Source organism: Marmota flaviventris, chromosome 7, assembly GCF_047511675.1.
Source record: "Marmota flaviventris isolate mMarFla1 chromosome 7, mMarFla1.hap1, whole genome shotgun sequence".
Classification (NCBI taxonomy): domain Eukaryota; kingdom Metazoa; phylum Chordata; class Mammalia; order Rodentia; family Sciuridae; genus Marmota; species Marmota flaviventris.
This window is the reverse complement of record NC_092504.1, coordinates 55,145,860-55,168,615: the sequence shown is the minus strand read 5'-3', so window position 1 is coordinate 55,168,615 and position 22,756 is coordinate 55,145,860. Positions and strand designations below refer to the sequence as shown.

General features: G+C 31.0%; 1 protein-coding gene across 1 annotated transcript; it reads right to left on the bottom strand.

The window, feature by feature from the left end:
• Nucleotides 1-5,731: 5,731 nt before the first annotated feature.
• On the bottom strand, nt 5,732-21,258 carry LOC139706357 (alpha-S2-casein-like A). The gene is made up of 10 exons (XM_071614004.1): nt 21,208-21,258; nt 18,288-18,314; nt 17,145-17,165; nt 17,014-17,058; nt 15,339-15,467; nt 14,538-14,582; nt 11,465-11,491; nt 10,182-10,208; nt 7,494-7,619; nt 5,732-5,737 (listed from the first exon to the last, which is right to left on the bottom strand). The coding sequence occupies exons 1-10, from the start codon at nt 21,256-21,258 to the stop codon at nt 5,732-5,734; spliced, it is 504 nt and encodes a 167-aa protein (XP_071470105.1).
• Between the last annotated feature and the right edge of the window lie 1,498 nt (nt 21,259-22,756).

Here is a 22,756-nt window from a genome sequence, read left to right as displayed (position 1 = left end):
GGTCTGGATGTGATTTTAGACTCTGAGTCTTCAATATGCTCCCTGTTGGGATGGTATTGGTGCTGCTGCTCTAAAAACTCACTACCTTTTAGACAGAAGCCTTTAAATAATGTCCATGGACAGTTAGAGGCAGGGCATCCCAAAGCTGCTATTATACACAATTCTGATTAAAGGTTTATATATACTAAAGTTAATATTCTTACCCATATGATGATATGATTAAGTATATTATGCCCATTTTTCTCAATGAGGAAATGAAGGTTTAAGAGAATAAGTTATTGGTCAATAACTTTAAGCTAGTAGCTATCAAAGACAAGATAAATGACTGATTCTTTTTCCTTCTAGAACCCATCCCTTAATCATAGAGTCATCAGCTTTTTCATGGAGTGTTCAAACATATAACAGTTCTCATTTTTTAATGAGAATATTTTTGTTTATTTGGTTGATTGCTTCCTTCTCTATCTCAAACAAATTTTTAAAATTTGTCCATTGTTGGGGAAGTATAATAAAAACAAAATCTTTTGTCACTCCAGAAACCTCTCCATAAAACCATAAGAGAAAGGAAACAGATTCTTATTCAATGAACTTTAAGACAGAATATGAAATCCATCACAGCCAACTCACTAAGCAAATTGAGAGGACAAGAAGAAATCTCATTGTGGTGCATGTCCAAAGTCCCTGTGAATTGGGAGGCTGAAGTAGATTCAAAACCAGCCTACGCAATTTAGTAAGATTTTGTCTTAAAAAAAAAAAGCAAAGAAATCTCACCAGGTAGACACAACTGTTTACATACATGTTCTTAAGATAAACAATAACTATTCCTCAAGTAAGACTTGAAGACACCATTTTTTCACACATAGTTCATCCCAAATTTGTTTGGTAATTGGGTGATCATCTTTGTTAAAGTGTTGGGTTGAGCCAAAGGAAAAATAAACTTCTCTGGCAACATGGAAGGAAGCAGATGGCCAAAGTTAAGTTCCTATCTTCCCACAAAAACTGGGAGATATGTACTATGTTCCTTGATAATTTCATTTCCAGTGATGGCTTTTAGATCCTTGAGAAAGTTATTCTTTTAAAGCTGGAAAGAGTCTTGTTTTGCTTTTAATAAGGTTGCTATTGTAGCTCATAATGGTAAAATGTTTAGGAGGTTCATGTATTTGCATGTGCACTCACACACAAAGATTGACATTATTTCAAAGAAAGAGAAAGAACGTATAAGATTTTTAAATTAAATGTTCTAAGAAAAAGGAGAAGTCTTTTTTTCCCTTCAAGGAACATTTAAGCTTTTAAATTTTAATTTGTGTTTGCCCTTACACTGCCACAATTTTTACTTCTATGGAGTAAAGGCATTTAATGCTAACATCATTAAACTCAGTTCTCTCCATAAGCATCTCCACTGCTTGTAGTGTGATAGTCAAGCCAAAGTGACTCCAGTTTGTTTAGTAACTCCGTTTTGTAAAAACCATGCCAAATAGAAAGGTCATGACTGGGGCAAATTGTTCTTTTCCTTTTGCTATAGAAACCCTTAGGAACATAGAACTACCTAATGGGGCATTGTTTCTGTAACTGGGGTGACTGGGCTAATTGTGACTGGCTAAGTATTCCGCCTCCTGACTGCACTCTTCTGCTTTGGTAACCTGACTTGCTTGCATTGGATAGACCCCCAAATGTCCCTTTTGTGGTTTTCAGGCTTATAAGGAGCACCCTTGCAATTGTTCAGGGCTGATAAGGGGAATAACTTTATTAAAATTAGTAATTATATTTTGCTATTTCATTTTCTTTCTTTTTTGGGGAGGATACTGGGGATTGAACTCAGGGGCACTCCACCATTGAACCTCATCCCATCCCTATTTTGTATTTTATTTAGAGACAGGGTCTAACTGAGTTGTTTAGTGCCTCGCTTTTGCTGAAGCTGACTTTGAACACTCGATCCTCCTGCCTCAGCCTCCCAAGCCTCTGGGATTACAGGCATGGGCTACCGTGCCCAGCTCATTATTTTTCCTTTATAACAATAAAATAGATATACCTCTTTCCAAAATTCAGCATCTTAATAAGTATGATTTAATAACTTTGCTCTCAAGGAAATATATGTCCTTAAGCATTATTCAAGGAAATACAACATATGTAGATTTTGTGATATTTTGGATAGAAACTAATATAAAAACAAAGACACTAAGAGGCATTTGGGAATTGAAGTTCCAAAGAACTGTTATTCTATAAAAGAAAAAGTTTAATGACCAATTTCAAATGTAGCTAGATTCCTATTTTAAAAATAGAGTTATTATTTATTCCTTCTTTTTAATTCACACTATAAAAATGTGAGAGTATGATCCACAGCCAGAAACAAGAAGAATAATAGTAAAGGAAATACTTTTTTTTTTCCGAATCTCATATTCCATGAAAAGTTGGCTTTAGCAGACATACGGGGAAGAACATGTCCTGCTGTTTTGCAACAAGGGGAAAAGGAGGCTGATTCATAGTGGAGTAAGGAGAAGGGAGCCTGGGATTGATGACCCAATCCATGTCTTGGAAACTGAAAAATTATTTTGGTTAGAAAGACAAATACATAATGAAGAGCTATTGCAGTTTTATAAGGATGGTGCCACAGGATGCAATATTGCCAAGATTTTAGTCTAACTTTGTATTTTAATTTTTTTAAATTACTTCAATGAGTAGAAAAACATCTCTTGACTGTCAACCTACACTAATGATTAAAATGGGAACCTAGAGACTCCTAGAAGAGAGCCCAATTCCTAGAAGACTATTTTATTATCTGCAAAAAACATCTATATAGAATAATATATTCCTCTTTTATTATAATAAAAATATAAACCTGAAAATTTATAATGACATGTGAGTTCACAGGGATGCCTTCTGTGTAAGAGGAATTCAATGTTACTCAAGGTGATTATATTTTAAATTGTGAAATATAAAAATTGAAATATCTAAGAGGGAAGTGGTATGTTAGTCCAAATTGGTAGGTAAAAATTCAGGATCATACCTAAAGATTTGTAGCTTTAACACTGAGCTACATCTGCAACCCTTTTTATTTTTTATTTTGAGATAATCTCACTGAATTGCTAAATCTCATTAAGTTGCTGAGATTGGACTTGAACTTGCTATCCTTTTGTCTCAGCCTCCAGAGTCTCTGGGAATACAGGTGTGTACCAGTACGCCTGGCTACAATTTTTAAATTGAAAAAAGGATAGAAAAAAAAATAGCTACAGTCAGAAAAAAAAATAGAAAAGAAAAATGATGAGTTGAGAACCCTACAGAACATCTATGTTATAAAACTAAACAAAACAAAACAAACAAAACCCAGTGAATTCAACATATGTGGAAGAAGTAGTCAAGGAAATAGAATTGTAAGCATTACTTTGCTGTTAAGACTCTAACAAAGGACCAAATACAGTAGTGCTCTTGGGATAAGTTACAATAGCCTCCACTGTGTGATTATTAGTGACTGTGAGAATGAATAGAGACAATAGAATATTGGTCACACTGCACCTGAAAATTACTCAGCAAATTTTATGTGTCAGTGTCATTAATGCTACATTCACTATAAGTGACTGTGGTGAAAGGAGTAATAATACAGAAAAGGAAGAGCTTTCCTAGGGAGTGAAAAGTGGAAGAGATGGTGGCTGAGGACAGGGGCAATGCTCATACTTAGAAAAAGTCATGAAGGGTCAGACTGGGGGGCTGATATCCTTGATGATGTTTTTTTTATTGATTTTTTAAAAAATAAATGACAGCGGAATGCACTACAATTCTTATTATACATATACAGCACAATTTTTCATATCTCTGTATATAAAGTATTTGACACATATTTGTGTCTTCATACATGTACTTTGGAAACTGATGTCTATCACATTCCACCATCCTTGCTAACTCCTGTCCCCTCCCTTTTCCTCCCACCCCTCTATGTTTTCTAGAGTTTGTCTATTCCTCCCATGCTCCCCCTCCCTACCCCACTATGAATCAGCCTCCTTATATCAGAGAAAAGATTCGGCATTTGTTTTTTTGGGATTGGCTAACTTCACTTAGCATTATCTTCTCCAACGCCATCCATTTATCTGCAAATGCCATGATTTTCTTTTCTTGCTGAGTAACACTCCATTGTGTATATATGCCACATATTTTTTATCCATTCATCTACTGAAGGGCATCTAGGTTGGCTCTACAGTTTAGCTATTGTGAATGGTGCTGCTATAAACATTGATGTGGCTGAGTCCTGTAGTATGCTGTTTTTAAGTCCTTTGGGTATAGACCGAGGAGAGGATAGCTGGGTCAAATGGTGGTTCCATTCCCAGTTTTCCAAGGAATCTCCATACTGCTTTCCATATTGGCTGCACCAATTTGCAGTCTCACCAGGAATATATGAGTGTGCCTTTTTCCCCACATTCTTGCCAACACTTATTGTTGTTTATATCATAATAGCTGCCATTCTGACTGTAGTGAGATGATATCTTATAGTAATTTTGATTTGCATTTCTCTAATTGCTAGAGATAATGAACATTTTTTCATATATTCGTTGATTGGTTGTTATCCTCTTTTGAGAAGTGTCTGTTTAGCTCATTGGCCCATTTATTGATAGGGTTTTTTTTTTTTTTTGGTGCTTTTTGAGTTCTTTACATACCCCAGAGATTAGTGCTCTATCTGATGTCCCCTGGTGTTCTCTCAGTGCTCAACTCTTTGGCACTTTTCCTTCACAGTATGTGTGCACTTGCTTCAGTGAATTTGCTTTTACTGTGTCTTCTATTGGACTTGTATTCCTCTCTTTCACACATTATTTCACTTCTCTGCTCAAACTCTGACCTGCCACCATTGTCTTTCTTGATCATGCTATCTAAAATACTCTCCCATTGCCTATTCTTTAGTGTGGTTATCATCACATGGCACTCTGTATTGCTTCTTTTCATATTTGTTCTTTTCCTCCAATGATTAAAATGTAAACCCCATTGAGTAGGGTCTTTGTTTGGTTTTCCAGTATAAAGCAACTAGAAATACACCTGGCATATCATAGTTGTATTATATGACATCTAGAATAATGCCTGATCAATGTTTGTTGAAAGTAGTCTAAACCCTTGATAGATGGCCTCTAAATGTTTCAGTACTCATTAGATCTTCTTCTTATGGTGTGATATTGTGTGTTACCATCTGTAAGCATAGGTTGTGATTTGAGACTTGAGAACTCTGGTGGAAGTTGCCTCAATGGTGCTGAGAATGTAAGTTATGGTTGAGGCCTCCAAATATGTAGCATTCAAGTACATCAGGTATGAGAGGCACACTTGCAATTAAGGGCCCCAAATACATACAAAATTATTTTCGTGCTATCCAAGCCAGTTTCAAAATTAAATAAAGTTAGTTGCTATAGAACAGGTTATTCTAGTAATAGTGATGTGGTCTTTGAGACTAAGGAATAGAAGAAAGACCATACAGCTAAAAGTGCATTTGATATTTTAATATTTTGGCAACATTATTGTGTTCTATATCTCAGAAATAGTGATGAAAAGACCTCAATTAATCATCAGTACAGTTAATATGAACACACAATCCAGGTCTGACATATCCAACATAAACCAAAAAGAATATTAACAATATAGAAAATATTCCACACAAACTTCTTGTAGTTCAATATTGTTGTCTTTTCAACAAGCACATCAAGAAATGTTGATAGTAGGAGATGATGTGATAGATGAGAAAACTATATAGAAATGATTTTTTGAGTCAAACCTATGAATAAAGAGAACATATTAGGTTATCCAAAATGTATATTCTGGAATATGTAGATATAAAATTCTTAGACATATTTATGTACATAATACACATATACATCAAACACATAGACAGATCTAATATAATTACTTATAGTTATCACTAATTAATGGTTTCTAGTACCAGATGAGTTGTTACTAAGAATTTATTTCACAAGTGACTAAATTATGTTTAAATAGCTAAATTCTATACAGTATCATGCAAAAAAATTTCTATTTAATAATTCTACTAAATTAAAATATAATTCTGAGAAAATGTTGAAGGAACATTTTAATTATTCTTAATTTCTAAGTAGTTTACTAGGCATAAAATATATTTAATTTCTAAAATAATTGACGATTTCTTGACTTATTTGGACTAATGATTTGTCAAATAATTATATTTAGCAAAATGTCCTTTCAGAAAAATTTACCAAAACTCTTCAAAAGTAAATCCTTCACAATCCATTTGATTGGAAACCTTTTTATTATAGTTTAGTTTCATAAATATTTTGCCAATTTCATTTACTTTTGCCTTAAAGTATTCTGACATCCTTTGTTTTGTTTACTTCTGGTTTTACTATTGGTTCAGGCCTTAATCAATTAACTTTTTCTTTCTACTACAATATTATGCTTATAAGTCTAATATTGCACCTAGTAAAATTCTTTGTAAATTTATTTCTCCTAGAACTGAGGTTAAGGAAGGTTGGGTCATTATTTCAGTGTTTTATATTGTTGGATCCATGATAAGCAATTGCAAAATAATGAAAGACTAAATAGCATTAAAGTGAATATTGTGATTTATGAAACTTAAATCTCAGCTTTCATCCTTAGTGATTCTGATGATTTTTCTCAATTTAATAATCTGGAAAATTTGCTGACCACTTTCTATTATCAGGAGACCCAAATGAAAGATAGGATTAAATTATACACATATATGCACACATAGCATTCCCTAACAAAAATAAAAATTTGAGTTTAGGGGTGTAAGGTGAAAGGAAACTGTCAAGAATGAACCAGTTTGGCCACCCATGTTTAGGGAGATTTCTTCTCAGAACCTTTTTGTTGGCTGGACACATCTATCCACAAAAGAAATTGTCTGTAATTTGCTTTTAAACATTTATAAAAAGCTCACATGTGCAAATTACACAGATACCTTCCATCTGTGAATCAAAGTTCATAGAAAAAGTTAAAATATCTGACAAATCAAACTATGACTTAAAAGTTTAACTAAATTTTTTAAATGTGATTTTTCTTTAGTGTTGTCTTTTCAGCTGAAAATCCTGTTTGAATCGATGCTTAATATCCAGGCCTAAAGGGACTTACCTAAGTTCAAGAAGCAGCTGTTAGTTCAAGAATGTTAGAAGTTCCTCTGAAAGAAAAATAAATTATGAGATATTTTAACTCACTAAAGATATTTGTGTGTCACTTGAATTATCTAGGGGATATATATATACGTATTTACACATGCACTCCATATTTAACAACATATTTAGGAAATTAAATTCCAATATAAGTACAATTCTCTGTCACCATTGCTATGATTATGTATATCATTATATTTGAAGCATATATTTTGTATTTCATTACTGGCCTTGACATATTTATTTCAATTCGAATTGATTTTTATGTGAGAATGTGGGATTATTTTATTTCATTTCTTTACATCATGTTATTGTTTTTATAAAAGATAATAATTATAATTTTATTTTATGATTTAAAAAAGGCAAACATACCACAATGGGAATATATGGGTAGGCAATGTTCTTAATGTGAGCCCAAGAATTTACAGCTATCCGCTGTGGATGAATAACCTGGAAATATTTGGGGACGGCGAATGTTTGAAATTGGTTGATCTTGATCTGCAAAGAAATACAGTTGTTAACAGTAACTTCACATTAAATCTCCTCCAGGGTTCGCAAGAAATCTAGACAGAATCAAATTAAATATAACTTTAGGTACTTAGGCAATTTCCAAGTAGGTCCCAATGAAAGCAGTTTACTAATATAAAAGTTGCTGTAAACCTTTCTATATTGTAGAGTGACTATAAAGTCCAAGAAATCCTCTAGTTAATTCAGGCACTCATATAAAAATTTCTAAGAGGAAAAAAAAAGCAAATGTGTATGTAAGAAGGTGAGAAAAAAATTTTTTTGAATAAGCAAGATAAGTGTATCCTTTTATCATTTATTTTACCATATTGATCTTTAGGACCAGAGAAGTTCAGCATAATTTCTCATGATTTCCCTCTCTGGAATGACTCTGATGCAGTTGCTTCATCTTTCTAAGCATCATTTACACTGCAGAATTCTAGTAGTTAATATTCAGAGAGCATTCTGAATAGTACCTGTCACATATTATATGTACAAGGTGTTTCCCTCATGTTTAAGTTTTTTAACAGTCTGTTTCATTTACCTTATCATAGATTATTGTAGGAGATAAATACAAAATTAAACTTCTAACTTCCTACAGTTGAATTTTCAGTTTTTGTGAGTGGAAAGATATTTTTGAACTCCCAGGGAATGACTGTTAAATGGCTTCACAGCAATGGATGGCAGGTAATGGATACAATGGTAGACTGCTTCTGGAGACACTCTGAAAAAACATAAAGGTCTTCACAGAAATCAGAACTTTCCCAAGCAAGGTAGCTCTTTATGTGGGAGGACTGTGGTTTCAATGAAGAAAATACTGCTTCTAGTATAAAAGTTTTAGAGGAAATTTCTAGAGTGTATAGCCGAATGATGATAACAATGCCTATGCTAATAATACATTCATTGTATTCCCAGCATTCTATTGTAGACTTTGCATATTATCTGAAATGATCATTACAAAAAGTCTTTAGAATTAATAGTGTTACTATGTTCATTTTTCAGTTGAAGATACTGTAGCTAACAGGAATTAAGTACTTAAAAATGTCACAGAACATATATGAATATACCACAGGGAATTTCACCATTATGTATATCCATAAGGCACTAATTAAAAAAAACCCTATAAGTAAATAGCAGAAAGATCAATAAGAGTAGAAGGCAGGGAACAGGGGGAGTACTGGGAATGGAATTAGAGGATATTATATTCCATGCTTTTATAAGTATGTTGAAATGAATCCTAATGTATTGTATAATTAAAAAGAATAAATAAAAACCAGTTATATTAAAAAAAATTAAAAAGGTGATGTATACAGAGCACCTGGCATGACCTGGCACAAGGTAAGTGTTCAATAGGCACTACTTATATTTTAAAAGGTAAATATATAACAAATAATTATTTCCACAAATACCAAGGCTCTGAGATGGGTTCAGTTTGTTTTTCATGGGGAAATAAGTGGACATTTAAAAATACTCAATAAACAATGTCACAGATAGAAAAGGCAGTGGACTTGGAGTTGGAATATAAATTGCCTGACTACAAACCTGTGTCTTTTTACTGAGACACTTATGTCTTTGGACCATAAGAGCTGGTTACAGAATTGCCTGTGGTTTGAAAATAGTCACTTAAACACCTTAAAACAATTTGAGAAATTAAGTCATATCATAGTATTCAAGAGAAGTAAGAATGCAGTTGTGTTCTATGGGTAATCTCATCTAGTCCATTTGAAATGAAAACACATTTCTGAGATTTGCATGTGTTCCAGAATCAATCAATAATTGCTCAAAAGTATTTTTCTTAAAAAATAGACCCTTATTTATTTTTAAAGAAATTCATACCACAGCAATAATGATAATTTATTTTGAAATTATTCCCATATTTCATGGGAAGAAAGTTATGATTTTATATACGTGTATATATATTCAATTACTTGAGTTATAAGTTTGTAAATATGTATTATCCATAGTATTTCTGTTATTTTTATTATATGTTTTGATGTGACTTTGTTAAAAATTGGCAGCTATTAATTTTCTGAAAATTATTGCAGTAGAAAAAGTGTTATTTCTTGATGGATTAGTTTTTTCTTTAACTTAAAACAAAGTGCCATTTATCCAGCCTCACTAGATGAGCTGCTAGAAGTGTCCTTGATAAATAAAAAGAACAATAAAAAGAATAAAAATATGAAGACCAAGTTAATTGAGGAGAAACTTTTTTCAAAAAACAATAGTGTGATAGAGCTTTTGGTTTTACCAACATGATCATCATTCTAATGGACAAAATGGAACAGCAAAAATGTATTTTTTTCTTCAAAAAATTAAAAATTCCATATTTTTTGTTAAAATAGTGTAAAACGTAGACAAGATGTATATGAAGATAGAAATCTTTAACTGAGAGAATTAAGAACAATTAAGAAAAATGTAGTCAAGGGGCCTAATAAAAATTGTGCTTTTATACAATGAAACTGATTTCCTTATTTATTAAAAGGAGTTCATAAGCATGTTTCTTCTTCCCATTAAATTTTAAATCAAATATAGTTGTATATAAATAAACACCCTTACCAAATCAGCAATCTTCTTTAAGGTTTCCTTAAATAAAGAATACACAAGTTAAACACATTGTTTAGTGTTTCCACTTTATTGATAAGACAGATTTTATTTTTGGATGTAGCAAGAAAAAAACCATTGAGAAAAATAATAATTAGTTTATTTTTAATGCTCAAATTATATCTGAGTTCTCCAAAGAAAAAAACACATATTCATGACTTTAATGGAATGTAACATGGAGTGTTTTGCCTTTTTATGCATTTTTGAATCCTCAAGATATAAAATCATGCAAGGGAAATAGTACTTGCTAAATGCATGCTTCTTAAATGAATAGATTGATAAGTTTAACTTAATTAATATATTAATATATTAAAGAAGAATTTAAATAATACTGCATTTATTGCAATTTCATTAAATAGGTATTTCTGTATTATTCATACATATGTTTTGGGTAGGGTTTATATAAAATTTCTGTTAGATTAAATATCATAAAAATATTTGGTAAATATTTACACAATTAAGCAGCTAGAGTAACAATAAATTTTAAAATTCTGGGAATTAATAAGAATTAAAACTGCTAAATAATAAGATCTCCATTTCTCATAGCAGGAATACTGAATTTAGTTCATCAATTAAGTACTGCATATAATCAAGTTAAGTAAACAATGCTTATTATGTATGACATTTTAAAAAAAACCTTAAAATTTATTTAATTGTATTAGTTAGGACTTACCTCTTGGGAGATTCTGGTAGGTTCCTTAGGGGAAAAAAATAATTACATATTTTTCAAATGTTGTTTCCTACCATGCTATTTTTGGTGTTTTAGAAGGAAAATAAAACCCAACAAAATTAACCAAATTTTTAAGTAACATTTAGGGTGCCTTTAGACATGTATTCTGAAGCATTGGTAGGAAGATTTCTGGAAATTAGCACTAAATGTATGAACTCAAGTCCTTACTTGGAAGCATAGAAGGGACCCTCTTGGTCAGTTTGTACAACCTAAAACAGACACCATGACTCCTGAAGTAATATGATTATTCAGTGACTTCCAGTAAAGGAGATGGTATTGAACATTTTTGCTAGTGTCTGGTAGTCACAAATATAATTCTGCTAACTTTGTTACAGTTTTAGGCTGCTCCCCTAAAATGACTTTTAACATTGCTACATTTTTAAATTTCCATGTTCTCTAATTCTATTACTCTAACCTTAACCATAAAATAATTTAAAGACAGTCTTATACAGAATTTAATATCTGGTACTGGATACAAAGATTTTATTTTCATGTGAAAGCACCTTACCTCTGTGGAGGAGTGTTCCTCTTTTTTCTATATGTAAAAAAAAAAGGTTCAATTTTAGGGCTTAATCAAATAGCCACCTGGAATATGCATTGTTTTCCATGGACAATTTATCTGAATCTGAGCTTTCTTTGCAAAATCCCATACTTTCCAATGATAGCAATAATACGTGATTCTGTGTGTGTCAAAAATTATGGGACTAACAATATATCTCTTATATTTAAGAACTGGATTAGGTGTTAGGTTATAGATTTTTAAGTTGTTGCATTTAAAAATATAAAATACTGTATATGGAAACCAGCTAAAGAGTATTACAATGTTTTAAGATATTATATATTTTCTGGTAAGGAAATATGCATTGTTTTATAATACATACTGAAAACAATAATATCCTGCACATATCTTCTAACATATAGTAAAGAGAAGCTTTGAACAAGCATTTTTGATATAATTATTTGACTTAAAATGCAAATATAGCAAAATAATAATATATTAGCTATTTTCAAGTAACTGGAATTTACTGTTAGTTAAATAAAAGTATTTTATTAAAAGATGTAATAGAGGTCATGTACAGAACAAAAAGTTAAGGAAGAGGTTGGTTAAGACTAGTACAATCAAAGAAGAAACTAATGTTCTATTAAACTCAGGGCAATTGATCACTGAACTATCTTCTCTTTTTTTAAATTATATATTTTTATTTTTAGGTGGACACAATACCTTTATTTTATTTATTTTTATATGGTGCTGAGGATCAAACTCAGGGCCTCACACATGCTAGGCGAGCACTTTACTGCTGAGCCACAACCCTAGCCCTCTTCTCTCTCTTTGTTTTTTTAAGAGATAAATGAAGTAGCAAAACTCTGAGATTTTACTTTTTGGGTCTGGATTGGAATTGTCACGCAGTAATTTTTATTTTATTTACACTAAAATTACTTAGGATTTTTCATATATATATAATTTATTAAATTCTCATGATGTTGACATAACTTCATATAGTTTCTTTGTTTATCAAAAAAATCACTTACTTACCTATATCATGTATTGAAATTGTGATTACTCCACTTACAAGAAAATAATGTTCATAAATATTACAGAATTGTTTTGCAAACAGTGGTCTAATTATACGTTAGTCCAGACTTTTGCTTACTAATTTCATTACTTTCATGCATTCTTAATTATTAAATATTTCAGATGATTATTAGCAAAATGGTGAAATTCTATGCTGATTTAAAGGCTAACTTTGAAATTTACCATTTTAGCTGTGGACCTTGCTCATGCTGCTTCAGGATTTGCCTGGCAGGGAAATGAATCCCCAGGAATAAAAACTAAAATGTATGCATTTCACCACCAGTGAATATAATTCATAGAACATGAAGGATAGTTAACTGACTTGTTTACCCTGTTTATGACAGGGTCACCACTTCCTTTATTTATTAAGAGCTGAGATCCACTAGTTAATCTATAGTCATTGATTCTCAACTCTGCCATCTTCTGGACATAATAAAATTGATTTTGTTCTAGAAGGAAAGAAATATATCAATACTTATGAGAACCGAATATGATCAGAGCATATCTGGACAAAATCAAATGAATTAAATTTTTTATTTAGATAATAGTTAAATTATACCAAATTGACCAAATAAAAGACATTTTAAATATAAAATTCACTATAAATATGAATAAAGTGAACTTCAGAATTGAAGCAAATCATCTGGATAATTTAGGATTCTAGTGAAGTAAAGTTTTTAATAAGTGTAAAAACGAAATAATGTATAAGAAAAAAAGTGGAGAATTATGTTGAAATTCATCTCACTTTGTCAATATTTTTTCCATATCTGGTTGAAGAAGGCTGGTGCTTAGACTGAGGGACAATTCAATTTATATTCTCCTTCGCCTGGGCTAGTTGTTGACCTCTCATGAGCGTCATTTACCTTGAAGTCTTGTATGAAAGACATGCCAAATGATTTGTATAGCACCTGTCATGTGTGTCCAGCTGAATAAATAATATAGTGTGCTCCTACTTTGATTTGGCAATGGCTTCTTGACCATAAGTTATTGTAGTAATAATTATGGAATCACCTAAAATGGCAATTTCATTTTTGGCTTCTACTTCATACAGATGGATAAGTAAGTTGATGTGTAGAATATCAATATGTTTTTAAAATTGGGCATAAATGTTGGCTAGACAGTGGTACAAGAAGAGAATTTGATTAGAATTTAGGGAAAAAATGAAAAAAAAAACTATTGGGAACTTAATTTTCTGTACAACAGTTTTATTTTAGAGTTTTTGTTTTGAACTACTCAATATGAAGCTATCTCTGTTTTAAAAGATTTAGAATACATTTTCTGCATATATATATAAATTTAATAATAATTGGTATCTTTTCATGCATTTTTTGAGGTTTCTGTTATATAATTTATGTATGTCTTCTGACATCACCCTATAAAGCCTGCTGAAATATTATTACTAGCTTCATTTTCATTTAAGGAAAACATAGTTTTAAAGAGATTAAGTAAGACCTTGGGGACCTGAAGTCGGAAATGAAATCACCTGACTTTGAAGTCTCATTCTTTCTTGTACTGTACATTTCTCTTGTCCACAGCAGCCAGGTAACATGACCTCATAGGGCTTAGAATGAGAGCACTTAGTAGCATTTGACCTTAACTAATCAATTCTTGTTGCTATTTTAAAAAGAAGCTGAGTCCTGTTATTTTGTGAAAACTTTGAATAAAAAGTGAATAAAAGTATCTCATGAAATTTTTATTGAGAAAAAGTAGCTGAGTGACTAATTATGTGATTATATGATAAAACAGTGGAGGCTCAAGTAAATTACTTAGTTTTCTGAGATTTGTAACTCTTCTAAGTTTATTTGGATTTTTTTTCAAAAAATGCTGTTTTCATTATTATTTATTAAGACTACATTTTCATGTCATAGTCATAATAGTAAAAAGTAATTTTATCATAAAATTGGTGCTAAATATTTTTATTGAGAAGAAATGATGTGATCATCTTGAAGAGAAAGAATTGTAAAATATATTGTTTTATTTGAAGTAATAAATTGCATAAAAAACTTACCAGCTGTTTTAGGTAGACATTTTCTTCCTCAGACTGCTCCTTTTTCTGTTAAAAATCAAAGCACATGTAAGAGAAATAAACAACAAATATATTACTAGTGATATTAATTTAATTGAATTGTGATTACTTACTTTTCTATTTTTGATGAAAACAGACTTTGACTTTTATAATATTCCTTAGTCATCTAATGCTCAAACTAACAGTATAAGCATATTTCCTTTAATGATGGTGGTTCCTTAATTTCTAAGGGCTACCTAGGAAAGCCATTCATATCCAATAAATAGGAAGCACAGAAAGGGGAAGAGCATATGCCCAAGGTCACTTAGGCTTTTAGTGAATGTGGAACCCAATCTTTAGTATTCTGAACCCAAATCTCAAGTTGTAATTTAGACCCCATATTCTATTTCCTCCTCTAGAACTTGTTCCTCATGTTTGAAAGAGTTCCTTAAGCCCAAAAGGCTTTATAAGATTAAAGGGAGATATTAACTAAAACTTTGGCAACTGATCTCAGTTTTTTAAAATTTCATTTCCTTTTTAAAAATGGAAATGATATTCTTTACTGCTATCCACTTCAGAGACTTGCTGTCAGAATCAAGTCAAAGACATGTAAGTGAATATTTAGGACAGTTGAAAACATTGTAATTACTGTTAGTTCTTTCTAATAGGTTTGATTTAAAGTTTGTTTTAGAAAATGTTATTGAAATTTGCTCTACTATCTACATTGATACTGACTGGATATTTTTCTTCTAGTTAACTTATTAAAAAATAATAAATAAAAACAAGCAAAAATGCACATCTCACCGGAATGGAAATAGCATGATTGACATTTTTCTTAAAGCTATTCCATGGGTTCAAAACTCTCTGCTGATGACGATAAACCTGACGGTATTGGGGGAAGTAAGCGTGCTGGTAAAATTGTTTGATTTTGTTCTAGAAGGAAAGAAATGTACATATGAGTACCGAATATGATCAGAGCATATCTGGACAAAATCAAATGAATTAAATTTTTTATTTAGATAATAGTTAAATTATACCAAATTGACCACATAAGACATTTTAAATATAAAATTCACTATAAATATGAATAAAGTGAACTTCAGAATTGAAGCAAATCATCTGGATAATTTAGGATTCTAGTGAAGTAAGGATTTTAATAAGTGTAAAAACAAAATAATGTATAAGAAAAGAAGTGGAGAATTATGTTGAAATTCATCTCACTTTGTCAATATTTTTTCCATATCTGGTTGAAGAAGGCTGGTGCTTAGACTGAGGGACAATTCAATTTATATTCCCCTTCGCCTGGGCTAGTTGTTGACCTCTCATGAGCGTCATTTACCTTGAAGTCTTGTTTGAAAGACATGACAAATGATTTGTAAGGCTCCTGTCATGTGTGTCCAGCTGAATAAATAATATAGTGTGCTCCTACTTTGATTTGGCAATGGCTTCTTGACCATAAGTTACTGTAGTAATAATTATGGAATCACCTAAAATGGCAATTTCATTTTTGGCTTTTACTTTCTACAGATGGATAAGTAAGTTGATGTGTAGAATATCAATATGTTTTTAAAATTGGGCATAAATGTTGGCTAGACAGTGGTACAAGAAGAGAATTTGATTAGAATTTCAGAAAAAAATGAAAAAAAAGCTATAGGGAACTTAATTTTCTGTACAACAGTTTTATTTTAGAGTTTTTGTTTTGAACTACTCAATATGAAGCTATCTCTGTTTTAAAAGATTTAGAATACATTTTCTGCATATATATAAACTTAATAATAGTTGCTATCTTTTCATGCATTTTTTGAGATTTCTGTTATATAATTTATGTATGTCTTCTGACATCACCCTATAAAGCCTGCTGAAATATTATTACTAGCTTCATTTTCATTTAAGGAAAACATAGTTTTAAAGAGATTAAGTAAGACCTTGGGGACCTAAAGTTGGAAATGAAATCACCTGACTTTGAAGTCTCATTCTTTCTTGTACTGCACATTTCTCTTGTCCACAGCAGCCAGGTAACATGACCTCATAGGGCTTAGAATGAGAGCACTTAGTAGCATTTGACCTTAACTAATCAATTCTTGTTGCTATTTTAAAAAGAAGCTGAGTCCTGTTATTTTGTGAAAACTGAAAAAAAAGTGGATAAAAGTATCTCATGAAATTTTTATTGAGAAAAAGTAGCTGAGTGACTAATTATGTGATTATATGATAAAACAGTGGAGGCTCAAGTAAATTACTTAGTTTTCTGAGATTTGTAACTCTTCTAAGTTTATTTGGATTTTTTTTCAAAAAATGCTGTTTTCATTATTATTTATTAAGACTACATTTTCATGTCATAGTCATAATAGTAAAAAGTAATTTTATCATAAAATTGGTGCTAAATATTTTTATTGAGAAGAAATGATGTGATCATCTTGAAGAGAAAGAATTGTAAAATATATTGTTTTATTTGAAGTAATAAATTGCATAAAAAACTTACCAGCTGTTTTAGGTAGACATTTTCTTCCTCAGACTGCTCCTTTTTCTGTTAAAAATCAAAGCACATGTAAGAGAAATAAAAAGCAAATATATTACTAGTGATATTAATTTAATTGAATTGTGATTACTTACTTCAGTGACGTCAGCAGATTCCTAAAGGAACAAGATGAGAAGTAGCTTTACTTGAATGCGTAGCAGTAGTTATCATTAAATAATTTTACAAGAAAATTAGAGACAATTCAAAAAAAAAACATTCAGAGTTTAACCCACTAGTAGTAAGATATTAAGTCATTTATTAATAATTAAGCAAGTTAAATATTTATTAAAACTTGGTCTCTTTGTTATTCTCTTTGTGCCAAAATAACAGCATGAGTTAAATATGTTTACTTTTTGAATAAAAAGTGAATAAAAATTTATGAATTTTACATTATTTAGAGAATTTCTTGTGTTTTATGGAGTAAGGCCAAGTGATACCGCCCTCCCCACACCAAACAAAAAATAAATAAAAGAGAGAAACAATATAGACCCGACTTGGTAAAGTGAGACTTAAATTGGTGAAACTGAGGTATGCTTCCTAAGACACTGACTATGAAGAATTTAGATGTTACTTATGGTCACAAGGCCATGATCCATGATGCTGCTGCCAGCTCTTTCAAGACTCCCTTGTAACCTGACTATTTCTATCAACAGAGGTGTTTCAGGTTTTGGCAATCTGCATAATTTCTAACCCAAACTCTGTTTAAAGTTCTAAAAAAAGGTTTCTCAAAGGTTAATGTGTATTAGTACCACCAGAAGCCTTGCTAAAATAGTTTGCTTATCCCCAATCCAGAGTTTCTCATTCTGTAAGTTTTCCCATAGGGCCCAAGATTTTGTTTTTCTCTTAGTTTTTTTAGAAAGTGCTGCTGATGCTACTTATCAGGGAACACTCTCCTGTTTGAGAACCTCACCTCTAAATCACATTAAGGTTTCCAAAGTAAAGCTATGCTTAAGGCAAATGACAATCCCTTGATTTCGCTCAGACTTGATTTAAAATCCAATTTCCTATGGAGTCAGATATATATAATATAAGAGGTAGAATAAATGATATTTCTTCTGAACATAGTCAATTTAAGTCTCCCCAATATGGTTTTGAGTCATTTGCAAGTTGTTCCCATTTCTTCCCTAAATATTCAGATGTGTATTTGCTAGAGATCATCACATTATGTAGAACAGTATTAGAAAGCTGCTATTTCCTGACAGCAATGTTTTTTGATTTCAAAGGAAATAATATCTTACCTCACTAGATGAACTGTGAGATGGTACCTTCAAAAATAAAAACAAAAATTTAAAAAATTTATAAGAAGAAGAAATGGAATCCTCAACAGTGTTCCTCAAATATCAGTACCTGTTTTAGGTATGTTCCATATTAATTATCTACCTAATCATTAATTAATATGGAACTTCAACAGAAAAGTTTAAATAAAAACATTAAAATCAGGCTTTATAGGTACTAATTGTTTATCACCTTTGAAACACAAATGGGAGAAGCAGGCATTATCTGTTATTTCAAAGGCAGTATCTCCATTGTGAGAGTAAGGGAAAACTTGTAATAAAACTAATGCAGTTGGAGTAAAATTATAATTTTTAAGGATTAAAGTATTACTTTCTGGTTTAGTAAAAGAGGAATACTATTAATCTTTAAAATTAAGCATAAATGCTGTCAATCTAATGATGTTAAGATTAATAAAAGCATTTTACCATTTCATCTATCTTGCTTGTTGCTTCCTGGTTTAAAAAGAGTTAGACATATCTTTATATCATTGTTTTTAAATGTAGTCTACTGAATATAAAGATAAAATCCATCTACCACAGAGAGAAGCATAATAATTAATTCATTTTTTGTGGGTATGTATAATTATATAAAAAATTTTCAATTGGAAAGAAACACGTTGTGAATGGTGAATTGAAATGTAAGTACTATGAGGGAGGAATTTTGTGGGCTGTATTCACTGTTTAAAAAACAAATTTACTTAAGCTTAAAAGAGTAAATTTTAATAAAAATATTTAATAATGTAAATAATTAAAGTCACAAAATGACTTAATCTCTGTTCTTTGTGGAAACTTAGGGGGAGGTATTTAGTGGGTTAGCTGGTTCATAGACAAATTAATATTTTTCAATTGAATTGTTCATTGAATTAGGAAGGGCAAGTGCCTGTTTCCTTCCTCATTTTCAAATTTCTTTGTCATTGAATACATTTTAATCTATGCTAATTTCAACTAGACTTATACAACACAATATGATCAGACTTGAAATCAAGGTAGCATGCCTACTGGATTAAAAAAATTGGGGGTAATTAAAGTCCTGATTCAAGAGGACTTTATAAATAAAAGAAGACTTTATTTATAATTTCCTATAATTAATTCAAGAGGACTTTATTTATAATTTCCTATAATTCCTGAATAGCATTTTTTGGCATAAAGTAATGCTTGGAAAATATAAAATGGTCGTTTAAAAAGTTCAGAATGAAGGAAAAGTGAGGGTCTATTAATAAGAATTCCATGGTGCTGGGGAGGTGGTTCAGCGGTAGAGTGCTTGCTTCACATGTGTGAGGCTCTGGGTTTGATCTTCAGCACCACATAAAAATAAATAAACAAAATAAAGGTATTGTGTCTATTTACAACTGAAAAAAAGTAAAAAAAAGTAATTTTTTCAGATGGATGACACTTTGAAAACACAGTCACAAATGAAATATAAATATGTTTTTCTGAGATCTTTTCATGTTATTTCACAGCAGTTAAGACAATAAAAACATCACCTATTTGACAGATATTAAAAAATAATACATTGGTAATGGAAAAATAACTCATAATGGACATAAAATACATCTCAGTAATCATCACAAAGGCATGAATAGATAATTTTACCTGATTTGCTTGGAAGACCACATTTCTGTCCTTCTTACACTTCTGAAATAATAAATGGCATTCATTTTTACAGCTATATAAAATGATAAATTATTTTAAAATATATTTAACATATGAAGTTATGACTTACTTCTTGCTCAATGCTGGCAGATTCCTTGGAAAAAGAAATTGATAATGAGTTTTGATTCCTTATTTGTGGTTTTTGGCACTATTCAAAAAAGCATTAGTTCACACCCATTATACAATAATTCAGAATAAAATACTTAACCTTTGACTACATTGCCAAACTTTTACTCTCATGGATAATTAACTCATTACTTTCCAGTAAAATAACTTGTTCTGTACTGTCAATGTTTTTATGTGAGAACCCATCACACATTTTTGCAAATGTCAACAACAAAGATGGAAGGAAAAATTTTAATTGTCCTCTGCATATATTTGTTTTCTTTTATCTTTGATTTTTATATAAAATACATATCAGGAGAACAACCAATTCTTTGGGTGACACCTGAAGAGATTTGGGTATCTGTTATGTATGTGTGGGTACAAACACATCCAGAAATCAATGCCAAATATAGTTGCAGATGTGCATGAGTCCTTATTCTAGAAGGATTGGAATTGCATCTGTAGTATCTGGAGTGCCCACCATTATTTTTGTACTAATGTCACAATTATTAAATGACTATTGGGAATGAGATAAACCAGAGACTTGTTTTGTACTATTAGTTGTCAGCATCTGTCTTCATAATTAGTGCTTTACCTCACTGGAGAATCAGGGCTTTATCTCCTACATAATTAACAAAAACAAACACAAATTTATGACTTATTGACTGCAATGCCAAGGTGAATCTCTTTCTCTGATGTCTAATGGCAATAAAATTTTAAAACACTGTGTTGTGGGTAAATTCATTGGAATTTGGATTTCTTTGACAGTTGGCTTTGGGATAGAGCTATCTTAAACCTTAGAAACATGATGAGAAGTGAGAATGGTTTCTCCAGAAAGTTCTGAACTATATTACAACATATCATGGAGGATAAGTTATCCCTTCTTCCTTCTTCCTATTCTTATATATTTAACCTCTACAACATTACAGCAAAGACAGTTTGTAGAATAACTGTTAACCTTTATATTCTGTGTAGGCAGAGCACGTTATCATTGATCACAGATTACAAGGCACACACTTGGTCTCTGTCCATCACTTCCAATGTTCGTATCCTTTTCATGTAGTAAAGACTTCACTCTTTTTATAGATTTAAATTAAAAAAAAAACTTGTATATCCATATACTTACATGCTTTGCCAGAGCAACAGCCAACAGGCAGGCAAAGATGAAAAACTTCATGGCTACTTTGTCCTGCAGAAACATACAGAATATCTAGAATATATTTTTATCTTCTGGAGATTATATATTATTTATTGTCATCTGTTACTAATTTATCTATTATCTTTCTACTCAATGATGAGAAAAGGGCAATGAATGTCAACAACAGGAAATAGTTTTGAGAATTTCATAACTACAGATATGAATATCATAGTTTATTTCAAAAGACTTTTCCCATCTAAAGGGCATAATTTTAAGTTATGCTTGCTAAAATGTGGAAGGTCCATTCAGATATAGTCAATTACTAGGATTAATCTTCACTGATGGGCATTTTGTGATGAATTATTATCATAAAGATAAAATTTAACCAGAACTCCTTTTAATATCATTTTTTTTTTTTTTGGTGAGCCAAGACATGCAGCCAGGTTCACTTACAAATTGTAGAGAGATGCAGGTGGAAATTCCCTGCTAGAATCAGGCTTCCTTCTGACTGCTGAAGCTTAAGCAAGCCCCTGAGTTCCACCAGGCCTCATTTAATACATCTAACAAAAGTGACCTTAGTTATAATCTCTGAAATCACTTTCCAGATAGATTGACCTCTAATTCTATGGCTGTAAGTCCACAGAACTTTTGACAAACTACAGATGAGTTAAAAGAGAAATAAAGGTATTCTAATGTAATTTTGATATATTTTACTCCTTATAATATGCATATTTAAAATTCACAAAGGATATTTTTATTTTTTACCCAAGCTATACCTAAATTTTTTTGTGATTAACATCCATGTGAATATAGAGGGTGAATACATATAGGAACTCAATTATCTGCATTGATATTTGTATATTATAATTTTCCATAGTTTCCAAATTCTTTGGCACAAAACATCTCATCTTTATACTGAATAATAACAATATAATGTTGACAATATATTCACTTACTCTGTAAAGATTAAAATAATATTTTCATACATATAATATACATAGGATATTTTACAATAACAAAGCTTTAAGTTTTTCAGATATATTTTATTGCCTTTCATTCATTATCTCAAGTTAACATTTTTCTAATCAATTATACTTAGAGGCCATATCTTACCTATGTGTAGCAAATTAAAACATGGAAAATATTACTTCTTAATGAGAATTAATTTGACATAGAAGAAAATTTCAAATAGCTGTCGTTATTAAGCAACTGATACATGGCAATCATTGTGCTAGATTTTTCATAATCTTATCTGTACTTTTCAGGATAACAGTGTATGTAGCTGTGTAAATATTTTATTCTCTAATTTTTAGATGATAAGGAGGTTCAGGAAACATAAACAAAGTAAGCAGTTGCAAGATTTCTAGAAACCTTAGTATCTTGGTCTCACCTTCAAAATAAAACCTGAGCACTTCATGAGACACAATCACAATGAAATCCCCAGTGTCTAGATATTAACTATATTTAAAAGCATAGAAGATGAATCACAACCTTATATTAATTAAAAGAAAATTTATGAAGCAATTTATAATACACT

What these genes read in the sequence shown, in the direction of transcription:
- LOC139706357 (XM_071614004.1), bottom strand. Translation starts at nt 21,258, where the DNA reads ATGAAGTTTTTCATCTTTGCCTGCCTGTTGGCTGTTGCTCTGGCAAAG. An exon ending in ATCATGCTATTTCCATTCCG is followed by an intron (nt 14,583 to 15,338) that starts GTGAGATGTGCA and finishes GATTTTTAACAG; the next exon opens with AAAAAGGAGCAGTCTGAGGA. An exon ending in AGGAACACTCCTCCACAGAG is followed by an intron (nt 10,209 to 11,464) that starts GTAAGGTGCTTT and finishes TCTTTATTTAAG; the next exon opens with GAAACCTTAAAGAAGATTGC.